Source organism: Dipodomys ordii, unplaced genomic scaffold (assembly GCF_000151885.1).
Source record: "Dipodomys ordii isolate 6190 unplaced genomic scaffold, Dord_2.0 Scaffold150, whole genome shotgun sequence".
In the NCBI taxonomy this organism is placed as follows: domain Eukaryota; kingdom Metazoa; phylum Chordata; class Mammalia; order Rodentia; family Heteromyidae; genus Dipodomys; species Dipodomys ordii.
In genome coordinates this window covers 2,852,641-2,865,820 of record NW_012267366.1, presented here as the reverse complement: position 1 = coordinate 2,865,820, position 13,180 = coordinate 2,852,641, and the positions used below count along the sequence as shown (strand labels likewise).

Sequence of the window (13,180 nt, the reverse complement as noted above, 5' to 3'; positions counted from 1 at the left end):
TATCCTGTGTTCCAAGATGATAAAAAAAATGGGTTACTAAGATCTTATTTCCAAATTTTGTGACATTGAATGTAACCTATGGGATTACCTTATATAGAACAAGTTTCATTGTCTGAGATCCAGATACAAAGTCAAAGGGAATCTGGACATGGTGGGAACTTGGTGGCCCCTAGGTTGAATCTCACTTGTGATCGGTTTTGTGGGTAAGCACACTGAATTTGACTATAGAAACATTATACAGCCTACGGACAGTCTCTACCCTTTTATGTGTACTCAGTCACTGCAGACACTTGGCTAGTCTCTCTAAGGTGAAAGTAGCTACTGATAGAGCTTACCAATTAGGATAAAAGAATCCATTCAAGAAGCCTTTCCATCTTGTAGCAATGAGAGTTATTTGAGGAATAACATCTGGTATATAGCTGATGAGCAGTTTGAGAACCATTAAGAATTCTCCTTTTCTTTTGATACTCTCACCATTGAGGAGGCTGGAAAGTTAGTTACTTCCTTCCATCTTCCATTGAATGAAGCAATGACCATGTAACTCAGTGGGCCAAAGAAGTGTAAAGAAAAGTGCAATGGGGAAAGTTGAGCATATGGAAAAGATGTTTAATGACAAAAAGGACCCACGTGAAAGAGTTGTTGATTTCCCAGCATCACCATTGTCCTCTTAGTTTTGCCTGTAATGTACCAGTGACACCTGGAGTGGAGGTAGCCCTATTGTTACTGTAAGGCAACAAACATGAGAATGAGATCAACATTCCAAGGATAGAAAGGACTGAATCCTTATTGTGCTACTCTGGAATTACTTGCCTCCTGCTTTTTTAGGAAATGAAATAATTTGGTTGGATTTTTCTGCCAGATGTTGCTAGATATAACGTATCTCACAAAAATGTATTTTCTTAGCAGGGGTCTAGTATATGTGAATCATAAAGGCAGAGTGGCTCAAAGAAGCAGCCATCTCTTGTAGTCACAGCTTAATGATGAGAACAGGGGATCCTGATACATAACCCCACCTGTCTCTCCTTTCCCATAACATGCCAATCACTCAGAAGGACAAAAGACACTACAAGGAGACAGGTGGGAAAAACCAGCCTTCAGGATGGGGGTGGGGTAAGTTCTACAGGTTAATAGTCTATTCCTAGATACATAAAAGCAGAAATAAAGCACTGGGATGGAAACTTAAATAATGTAAAAAATGCCTACTGATGGTTATATTACTTGTTTCTTCTTTTCTTCTTAGTTATCCTCTTTGAAACTTAATTTTAAAATTTGACACAATTCTATTCTTTCCACTTGGGGAAAGATACTTAAAAAAACTGGCACTGATTGAATTCTCAGGGAATGTTCCAGAAACATCCATTAGTGTATATCTTCCTAAAATTTTTAAGTGATCACTCTAAAAGCCTAGACAGTGATTTCTCTTGGAGAGGGCTGGAGAGAGAAGATTCTGGCAAAGTTCTCTTTGCTTGTAGTTACAAGAGTACTTGCCTTGTAGGACTTCATTAAGCTATGCATTTGTTTCATGTGGGTTTCTGTTTAGTTTATAAAAATAAGAATATTTGAAAGAGACAGTGTGGATACCTGCTTTATCTCTTAGACTTGTCGGCTAATTGCGGAGCTAAGTGGCTGGTGGTACAGGGGCATTTTTGCCAAAGAGTGACTGGACAAGGAGGAGCCAGGGGAAGCAAGCCACACACTAGGGAAGATTATCTAACCTTGGGAAAGCCCAGCATGGGCTGACAAGTCTGTGTGACTTGCAATCATAGGAAGCTAGCCTAAGCCAGCTGGTGTTTGTTGGGGGCTACAGGATGGAGGAAAGAGAGATGAGGAGGGAAAGGGGGAGGAGGGAAGGCAGGCAGGGAGCATGGGTTTGCCTTTCAGCTGCAACCTTAAACCTGCAAAGCCTCCCCTCTCAATAAATGAATGGGTATGGATGCTCATCCTCCCACAGGACAAGGGTTTTCTTTATCACAGAAGGGCTTTTTCTTTTCAGGAATGTGAGTCAGAATGCATTTCCAACCAGACTCACTAAGCTTTGGGAGTGGGGCAAGGGGCGTGAGAAAGGTAGCTGGAGGGTAGGATCGATGGCTCGAGATGGCATGTAAATTTATCACCTTCCTCAAACAATAATGTTCATTTTGTTCCTTGTGCTTACTTTCATGATGAAATCCAATCCTCCCCTCCCTATATTGAGATAGATAGAAAAACACAATTTATTTCCCCTAGTTAGTCTTTAAATTTTTTTGTACAAAGTAAGTGTCTAGAAGAAGCAAATCCATAGAGACACAAAGCAGATTAGTAGCTGCCAAGGGCGGTGAGGAGGGGGAGTGGGAAGTGACTGCTAATGGGAAAGCTTTCTTTCTGGGGTGATGAAAATCTTCTAGAACTTGATGGTAGTGGTGCTTGTACACATTGTGGAGGTATTGAATGCCATTGAATGGTCCACTTTAAAGTGGTTTAAATGGTGGGTTTCATATCAAGTCTATTTCACCATAATTAAAAAGGGTAACTGTGCAAAGATACTTGTGGCCGGGGCAATGTTACAGATTAAAAAAATAATAACCCAAGCAAGACTTTCCTATGCATCCAACAGGAAAAGACAACCCTCAGGTATTGGTGATGAGTGGTCTGGCTGTTACAACTTACTCATGCATGTGGCATCTGGCATGAGCATGTAGCCGCTGAGGCAAAAGCATTTGTAGCTGCCATGTGTATTCACACATCTATGTTGGCATGGCCGGGCTTTGACTCCACATTCATTCACATCTGCAGGGAGCAGTTAGAAAATGGAGAAACATTAATTAAATTGGGAAACTTCCAGATGGAGAATACTAGGTCTTGAGAAGGACAACTGGATTGGATTCTTAGGATCCTACCACTTTCTTCCTCTCAAATCATGAGATTCTATTTTGAAGGCCTGGTGAAGATGTAGAGTACATAGCATAAAAAGTCAACATTGAGGGCATGGAAATTGGTATGAGTACCCCGGTAAATTAGTATAATCTACTGAAGTTAGATATAAACATACCCATGACCCAGTAATTACTGTCCTGGGCACATATACCCAATAGAAATACCAAAAGAACATACACTAAAAATAATAATAAGCCCCAAACTAGAACCAATCCAACAGAAGAGTAGATAAATGTGCTCCATACTCATGTAAAAAATCCTACATAGCAATGAAATTGAACAAATTACAACCACAAGTAACAATGAATGATATGTAGTAGAAGAAGCTGGGTATGTGTGTACTATATACATACATATATATATATATATATATATATATATATATACACATACAAACACAGTATTATTCCATTTATATAAAGTTAAAAAGCAGTTGCAGCCAATCTGTGACAAATGAGGCCAGGATATGGCTTTCTTATTGAGTAGAAGTACTTGGACCAGGAAGTCTTTCTGGGTGGGGAAACTGCTAAGGTTTTGGTTTTGATCTGGATATGAGTTACATCATTTGTGACAATTTATTAAGTGTGTGTGCACGCACACACACACACACACACACACACACACATGTGCATATGTGCATGCTGGTACTGGGGGTTGGGCCTCGAACTTTGGCTTTACTTTTTCACTCAAGGCTGGTGTTCTACCATTTGAGCCACAGCTTTACTTCTGGCTTTTTGTTGGTTAATTGGTTATAAGAGCTCATAGAGTCCTGGACTAGCTTTGAATCACAGTCCTCAGATCTTAGTTTCCTGAGTAACTAGGATTACAGGTGTGAACCAGCAGGGCCTGAGAAGTTGTGTGCGATTTTTGATATATACAAAATTCTATGGGTATACTACTTGAATATACAATTTTAGATATTTCTGCCTTTAATGCTTTCCAAATTAGCTGATGGCAGATAGCAACAGTGATTTAGGTGGCTGTGAGCTGGCCCAATTGCATTGGCTCAGACCCTTCTAAAGGGAGCCTTGGCAGGCATCTAGGATGAGACTGGAGAACATTGAATGCTATGCAAAGATTTTTTTACAGGATGTTGTTAAGGGATAAGACACGTTCACAGAGCTGTGTATAAAGATCAACTACAAACTTGTAAAATAAACAACAGTAAAGTATATACGGAAGCAAAAACAAAAGCTTGAAGGATGTACTTCTAATGTAGCCATGGTTTGCCTTTCTTTTCTTTGTTTTTCAGTGTTTTCTGGAAAAAAAGTTTAAACTTCACAATTAGGTAACATTTTCCTTACAATAAAAAGTGACACAGAAGGAAAATACATTTTTAAAGGGATTATGGGTAAAGGATCTTGTCTTTGGCAATGTAATCATGTGTGAAGAGTATCATATTTTTAACCTCCCTAAGGAAGATACAGAAAGTATAAAACAACAAAACTTCATATAAGATAAAAATTCAGTATAGCAACTGGCAATGTTTGCTCTTGAGAAATAAAGACATGAATGCTATTTCTTTTGAAAAAGATAGGAAATTGCCAGTACTCTAATTGGACATTTCAAATTCCATTCTCCATTGCCTGTTACCGTACCATCTTCTTCACAGACCTTAACCACTTGAAGGGGGGGGGGGATTGGACATGCTGATCAGACATAATGGAAAACGCCAGGAATATTCCACGACTTGACTGTAACTTAGAGGTGACTGACTCATCTCTTGAAAAGAACATTTCGGGGAAAGCTATCAGAGGAAGGTTAAGGCCTGTCACATGAAAGGATATATGTGCTATGGGAGGGGAGGCTATGAGGGGAAGACAGACAATCCCACAACCTGAGCCAACTGGATCACTCCCTCAGTGTTAATAGCTTACTGGGATTTGAAAACTACCATGAAAAATATGGTCCATTCAAAACTGCTCGAGAAATTGCCTTGGTGTAGAATTCAAAGCAAATTTTCTGGGTTGAAACCTCTGGTGAGAGATACAACTGAATTAGCAGGGAGCATGTAATTCTTGACATACCTCTCTCAAGAAGTTGGTTCTAGCCAAGACAGGAGGCTGAGATCTGAGGATCAAGGTTAGAAACCAGCCTGGTCAGAAAAGTCTGAGGGACTCTTATCTCCAGTTAACTACCCCAAAGCTGGAAGTAGATGTATGGCTCAAGTGACTGAATTCCAATCTTGAGCAAAGAAGCCGAGGGACAGTGCCTGGGCCTTGAGTTCAAGCTCCAGGTCTGGCACACACAAAAAGCCTTTCATCAGGTATCTTGACAGAAACATCAGAATTTTTACACTTATCAATGAGAAAAGATTGACTGAAAGAATCTTGTCCTGAAGCCCCCCTATATTTGAAGATTTGAAATGTTGTGCACCATCTTTTGTTCCAACTCCCACCCCCTTCAGTGATCAAATTCATCCTATGAGCCTAAGCTGTTGTACTGACCTTGGCTGCAGGTTTTCCCAGTGTATCCTGGAAAACATCTACATTTGTTTGGTCCCACACACTCACCGAACTTGCATCCAGGTTCGCATACAGCTGTGAAAAACACAACAACAAAAAGATGTCCTGGTGTTTAAAGAACAGAGGCAGTTGTCAGTGAAATGAGCATACACCAAAGTCAGTTAGCTTCTGCATGGTGGAAAACTCATTGGGGGTTGTACAGTTTCCTCTGATTCCTCTTTCATCCATTTTCACCTTTCAGATACTGGACTTTCCCTTGTAAATAAGATGGAACCCTCCTACCCATCATCCAACAATTGCCAATTGAGTGTGCTGATTTGTGGAGCACCGCCACACCTTCAGGGATATTCAAAGACATTTTATAAAGCTCTTCCCCTTCGAGTCAGCCAGTTTTGCAGAGCAACAAGAGTCTGATCTGTAATGCCAGTTACTCAGGAAGATCAGCGTTCCCGGCTGCCCTGGGGGGAAAATGAGACTCTATCTGAAAAATAACCTAAAGCAAGAAGGTTTGGGGATTTGGCTCAAATGAAAGAGCATCAGACCACCAATATGAGGCCCTGCATTTAAACCCTAATATTACCAGAATGAAACAAAAAAGGAGTTTGGGCAGAAGAGACCTCACAGTAAGCCGGAGGGAAGTGCTAATGTCCTCCCTCTTCCTTCTGTCTCTTGCCTCTAGTTCTTTGTTTTTTTGGCAAGCCAAACTTTGGGGGTATACTTATCATTTCAGAGCTCCCTGTGGGATGAGGAGGAAGCTTAGACTTCTCTTGAAACCAGCCCTCTGCCTTGTTTCTTCCCTTGCTCCCTTTCTGCCCTGTAGATTTATAGAATTACTCTTAATGAAACAATTGCACAAACATTTCCTGATGCCAGATACAACATTAAAGTGTCTAAAAACATAGCTCTGATCATACCACATATTGCAGAGTTATCATGCAATTTTTATTGCCTCTTGACAGATGCTATAACTAAATGATCCCATTATGATCTGGTCTTCTTTTCCAGCTTTAATTTAAGCTGTCCCTGGACATAAACAACAGTAGATTGCCTACCATTCTCTAGATCTGTTTTTTGCTTTCTGCCTCTTTCTATGCGTTGCTACTCTCTCTCTCTCTCTCTCTCTCTCTCTGGAACATTGTCTCCAATAATGGTTAATGTCCTTCCCATCCTTCCAGGGCTATGTGACATGGCCTCTTCCAGAAGTCATCACAGATTTCTCCAGTCACATTTGAAATTCCGCCCAACTTTGGAAATTCTACAGAACGTTGGTGGGCTTCTCCTGTGCAATTGATCAGTCTTTATCTTATTAAAAAACTCAAGCATGATTTGACTTTTATTCTCAACTTCTGTCTACTACTTGGTTTGAAGTTTCACAAGAACTTCCTCATAGTTCCTCCTGCAGAATCTCCTATAGTGTGAACCTACTACATCTGCAAATATTTTTTTCTTTTTATAGTGCTGAGGATGGAATGCAGGCCTTCTTATATTCCAGGCAAGTGCTCTACCAGTAAGCAACACTTCTAACTCTTGGATTTTTCAGACACGCTCTCTTTATGTAGCCAAGAGATTGGTAGTCTCCTGCCTGCCCCTCCCAAGTAATGAGATTATAGCATGCACCACCATACCTGGGGCAAATATTTTTGGTTAGTCAATATAGTATACAACTTTTAGTAGGGGGACATTTAATATCTCTGAATTAATCATAAGTGAGAAGGTAGGGGACATTTTTCCTAGTAAAATCTTTCCACTTTAAGAGTCGAGTTAGAATTTAATTTCCAGTGTCTATTTTGTTATGGATATATACTTGGTGATGTAGCTTTAAGTTCAGATGTTAGAAAAATAAATCTCTTTCTAAGCCCCGAAGACTTCTGATTACTCCCTGGAAACTGATTTCCAACATGATCCAGACAGGAAAGCCCAGGATCAATGCCAAATAGTACATAGGAGAAATGGTGAATAATACCCTTGCTTTAAGGTCAAAGCTTCAGAAAGATGTTTTCAATTTACAGCAACTTGGGATCAGTGGCTTGGACAGCCAATCCACAGCAAAGAGAAATTCACTTTGTGTCTATAGTGGCTAGAGACTGAAGCATGTTTTATATAGCCCAATTCTCTTGTTCAGCTCACTTGCAACCCCTTCCAATGCAGCTTTTCATTAGGGATTTTTTTTGTGGATAACTCTTTATTCCATCTCATTAAAATGACAAGAATTTTAAGGTTTATGATATGGAGGTGATCAGACTGTGCCGGGAACAGATTCAGATGGGGCAGAGGTCAAGAGCTGGAAAGCTCCAAGGGGGAGGAAGGGCCTTGAGTGAAACAAAGAGTGAACAGATGAATGGAGGAGAAAAGTCTGTGTCTGATCATTCAGGCAAGTTGACATGTGCTCTCCTTCCTGTTCAGTCCACATTGTGGCTTAAAAATCAGAAACTCAGCAATCAAAGACTACTATTGTTATTTGATGCTTCAAGGGACATATGACTTTACTATCAGGAAAGACCATACATATCAGATAAGAACTAAGATCTAGATTTTAGAAAAGCCATTGCAACTTAAAACCAAAATACTGAACTAGTAGAGGTACCGACACTCTCTAAAGCTTGCAAAATATGCATATTGAACAATTTGCCTCAACCCTCTGAGACTGATCTTTTATCTTGCTTCAAAATCGTTCATGCTGGTAACATAACTATACACTCCATGAAAGCACTGAAAATGGGATTGGCTGCATATACTGTGGCCACACTGCTTTGATCCAGTTAAAGAATAGCTCTTGCAGAAATCCAAAGCTGCTTGCCCTCATTTATTTACCAATGGCATTCAGGGGTCTTACAAGTTTTATGGTAATAGTTGTTGAGTTCATGTGACGGTAAGCAAGATTTCAAATCATGTGTTACACATGGATTTTGCCCCTTTCCTCTTGACTGACTTCAAATAAAATGTGTTATGTTGTATGTAGAGAAAGAAAAAAAAGACATTTTTAATGCTCCTATCACCTGTGCTTTAAAGGACAGAATTCTGTGTTGAGAGTCGTTATCCCTTTCTGAATCAATGGTACTTAATGAGATGACTATTTTTTCTGTGTGCCAGGTAATAAGCACCCTCTTTTAATTCTTCTGCTATGGATTTTCTGATCGATGTTGCAGAGGAGGAAATGCAGCCTTAGTGGGATTACCTAGCTTGCCCAAGCTCACTCACATTGGTCTAGTTCACAATGCTCTTGATCATGACATTATGCATCCAGTCAGGGTAAGGATCTATCATTTTAACTTATACAGGTTCTATGAGGGAACCACTCTAATATTCTTTGAGTATATGAAGATCATATAGTTGTCAACACATCAGAAGGGATCTGTGATGGCATAAGATCTGTGTAGTATGGAACATGGATTTCACATGTCAAGTGCTAAATTTACCTACCTATGGTCAATCTGAATAGTTTTGGGCCAGCCAAAGAGGATGCAGTAAGGGCAGGAACAGACAAACAAGAAGATAGGTAGCACTGTTATTCCTAATATAGCAATTGATTGATCGATTGATTGATGATTGTCAGTCACAGGGCTTGAACTCATGACCTGAGTGCTGTCCATGGGCTTTTGTACTCAAAGCTACAGCTCCACCACTTTGAGCCACAATGCCACTTCTGGTTTTCTGGTGGCTAAGTGGAGATAAGTGTCTCATGGCCTTTCCTTCCCAGGGTGGCTGTGAACCATGATCCTCAGATTTCAGCCTTCTGAGTAGCTAGGATTACAGGTATGAACCACCGGCACCTAGCAGCATTTTATTTAAAAAAAATTGTGTGTGTGTCTGTACCAGTCCTGGGGCTTGAAATCAGGGTCTGGGCACTGTTCCTGAGTATTTTTGCTTAAGGATAGCACTCTACCACTGGAGCCACAGGTTCAATTACAGCTTTCTTGGTACTTACTTAGAAATGAGAGTATCATGAACTTTCCTGCTGTGGCTAGCTTCAATCTCTGATCCTTAGATGTCAGCGTCCTGAACAGCCAGGATTACAGGCATAAGCCACCAGTGCCTGGCTTTAAATTATATTTTATTATCTTTTTTTTGTCTGTTATGGGGCTTGAACTCGGCCTGGGCGCTATCTCTCAGCTCTTCAGCTCAAGGCGAACATGCTACCGCTTGAGCCACAGCACCACTTCGAGTTTTCTAGTGGTTTATTGGAGATAGGAGTCTCAAGGACTTTTCTGCCTGGGCTGGCTTTGAACCGTGATTCTCAGATCTTAGCCTCCTGAGTAGCTAGAATTATAGGCGTAAGTCATCGGCACCTGGCAATATATTTTATTATCTTTAAGTTGCTGAACCAAGGGTGTGCAATTCAACATGTCAGTTCATGAGTACAATTCATCCCAATCAATATCACCCTAAAATAAGATACATGTTGTTATGTTATTATTGAATAAATAAGGGATGAGAATCAGGCACTGACTACCTGATGGGAAGATGAGGAAAGAGAGAAAAGATTCTTATTCAGAAGGGATGCATGTCTATTCGGGTGGCTTGGAGAAATGTAGATTTGATTTTTCTCTACTAAAAATATCGATTATTATGGAAAGTCACATAAAGCAAAATACAGCCAAATGCTAAGCTCATTACTCCTCTTCCTAATTTTCTTTAAAACTACCAGAGGCCTTTCTCAGAGCTTGTAACACATCATCTGAGAAACTTCAGTCCTAGGCAGATAATCTTACTTTTCAATCTATATAAAAGAATCATAAAATACTTAAAATACTTGTATATGCATGTGTTTCCTGATACCATTTAGAAATAGACTTTTATGAATTTTAAAAATATGAGTAGCAAATCTCTAACTTAAACAGCATATTTTAAGCTGGGTACTTACTGTTGGCTCACACCTGTCATCCTAGCTACTCAGAAGGCTGAGATCTGAAGATTGCGGTTTGAAGCCAGCCCAGGCAGGAAGTTTGTGAGACTCTCATCTCCAACAAACTATGCAGAAAAAGCCAGAGCATTGTGCCTCAATTAGTAGAGTGCTAGCATTGAGCACAAAGAGGCTTAGAGACAGAGCCTAGGCCCTGGACTGGCAAAAAGGCATCTTTTTTGTAATCAAAGCCCATTGGTTGAGTAAGTAATAATCAAATTCACATTTTACTGTGCATCTGTAACCCCTCTGTACATCACCTTGACAATAAAATTAAATTTAAAAAAGGAATTAATTGGCCTGTTTTGGCCCATCTCAGTTTCTTCAGATCAAAAAAACAAAACAAAACAAACAACACAGTTAAACTTAATAAGATAGTAAAAGAAATGATTGGTAAGGCAGTCTCCTAAAGTAAGGTGTGATGGTATTAGCCACATACTGGGGAGGAAGAGATCTCACTGAGAATGAGACCTTGGGTATTGATAATTATCCATGTCCTGACCCTGGGAAATCTCCTGGTGATTTGATGATGTGCTTGTGGTGTTATAGCCAAAAACCAAAGAGCCTGACCCAAGTGCCAGGTGGTTTGAATTTTTATAAAAATTACCTTCACAGACTCCCTTGCTGTTCCTCTTCCAGCCATAGCAGCAGGCCAGTTTAGTTCCATAATGACACACCCCAGGCTGGCGTGCTAGGACTGACAACCCGTGATTCCTTGGACTGTGGATAAAGAACCACACATTAGTATTGGAAAAACAGAAAAGGTAATAGAGACTCCATACCTCTTTTGTTTCAACAGCCTTGAAGTTAGTGATAGATTCCATTTTGAAAACCTGAATTATGAAACTGGCAGTCTCCATACACCTTCCTTGCCAGCCTTTTTCAATAGCCTTGTCCATTTCCTCCTTCCTCAAGGTTAAAAGAATTGAAATTGACTTATATAGTCTATAAAGCTAAGTTATAGGAAAGTGACTAAATATGTTTGCTTTCATACCCGGTACTGTGCCACTTGTCCAATCTGCTCTGTATGGGCCCAGTGCCTCTCCAGTCTTGGCTCTATTTCAGTGCTGAGTGTGTTGATGTGACTAACTGGCCATGAGGTTTTGGCCCAGACAAGAACTCTGTGCTTTTACCTCATTGGCCACCTGGGAACCATCAAAAAGCCTAGAATCACTATGGACAGATAAGAATTGGTGATTTTTCTGCCAAATCATCTCACATTTCAGAGGAGAAAACTTCAGAGCCATAGAGTAGAAAGAGGCCTGTTCCCCACAGAACCAGGTACCCGGGACTCCAGACCAGGGCTTGCTCTCATTCCTCACAGCCTCCTGGAAACAAAATTTGCTAAACTCGATTGAGCAGGAGTCAGCAAACATTTTCTCTAAAGAGGCAGATGGCATACATTGGGGGGGACTCTGAGGGTCATAAGGTTCTTGTCCACATACAAAAGCATCCATTGGCCATAGTAAACAGATAGGCATAACTAGCCCAATAGAACTTTATATAGACAGCGAAATTTGAAGTTAATATGTTTTTCATGTGTTATGACATGGTATTTTGATGAATTCTTGAATATTTAGAAATGCAAAAATTGGCCTTAGCTCATAGGCTAAGTAAGGACAACCTAGCTTTAGTTTCAGGGTGGTAGCTTTCTGACCCTCTGATTTAGAGGTCTGAAGAGTGTCCCCCAGAAACTACATTAAGTAATGCAGATGGGGGATGAAGCTCTTTGCTTGCTTTTCAACTTAAAGTCATAGTCTTGACCGGGGTTGCTATCAAACTGGAAGAAAAAATTCACTTAGTGTATTTTATGGGGGGCTGTCGTTGATATTTCTCATGCATATTAAATGTGCTGTAAAAATGTTTCCTGGCTCTTTAATAGAAAAAATGCACCTTTTACCAGGTGCTTTCTGCAGCAGGACTGCATTTTATGCTAGTTAATAATATCTTAGGGAAGGTCACAGAGTTGGACAACCCTGTGAGTTTCACTCAGTGTCTGCTTCTCTTACAAACTTGTTTCTCAGTTAAGAGCTATAGGATACAGTTTGCAAGCACACAATGCAAGGATGATTTTATTGTTTGCTTATTTTGGAAGGGCGCTCTTTTTTATTGTAAAAATAAATTCCCAAGCCATTTTAGTCAGTCACTTAGGAAAAGGGTTTCTCAACCTCTACGTGACTTATACTTTAGATTAGACAATTCTTTGTTGCTGGGGGCTGTCTCATACAGTGTAGGCTGTTTAGCAGCATTCCTGGCCTCTGTCTAAAGAAGCCAGAAGTACACATCCCTCCAGTTATGACAATCAGAAACGACTCCAGGTATTGCAAAACCTTTCCTGGATGGCAAACTGATCTCCCATTAAAACGAAAACATCTATTGAGCATTTTCTGTGTTCCAAACACTTACTTAGGCACATGGAATAATGGGAAAATTTTGTCATCTTATGTTTATAGTTTATGTTTTAAACAGAAATACTTCAGCAAGAACAACATGGCAGGTTGTATTAGAATTCTGTGAGAATGATTTTTCCCCCCTTTGGTGGTGGGGTTTGAACACAAGGCCTTTACATACTAGTCAAGCACTCTTCATTACTGAATTACATTAAAAAGCCCAAGAAAGAGCTTTGACTGAGAAATAGTGCAGCTACATATCATGATCTAATCTATATATTGCTAACAATTCTACAAGGGATAATCATGATCTTGGCCATAGCCTACACATAATTACAATGTCCAAAGAAGCAGCCATGGATTACTAGACAGGAAAGTGTGCTGTGCAAATAAATGGTAGCCCAAACACTATGATGTCCTCCCAAATTTTATTTTATATTAATGTTTGAAAAATTAAGATATAAATCACATAACATAAAACGACCATTTTAAAGATTGTTTTTTAAGGTTGT

At 39.9% G+C, this 13,180-nt stretch overlaps 1 protein-coding gene across 1 annotated transcript in view; it reads right to left on the bottom strand.

Moving 5' to 3' along the window:
- The window catches only part of Egfl6 (EGF-like-domain, multiple 6), a 46,205-nt gene that overhangs the window by 21,093 nt on the left and 11,932 nt on the right, over positions 1-13,180 (bottom strand). Inside the window, exons 2-4 of the mRNA XM_013032103.1 lie at positions 10,886-10,998; positions 5,361-5,453; positions 2,647-2,766 (exon numbers count right to left, since the gene is read on the bottom strand). Coding sequence (XP_012887557.1) covers positions 2,647-2,766; positions 5,361-5,453; positions 10,886-10,998 — 326 coding nt within the window. The remainder of the gene's footprint in view (positions 1-2,646; positions 2,767-5,360; positions 5,454-10,885; positions 10,999-13,180) is intronic.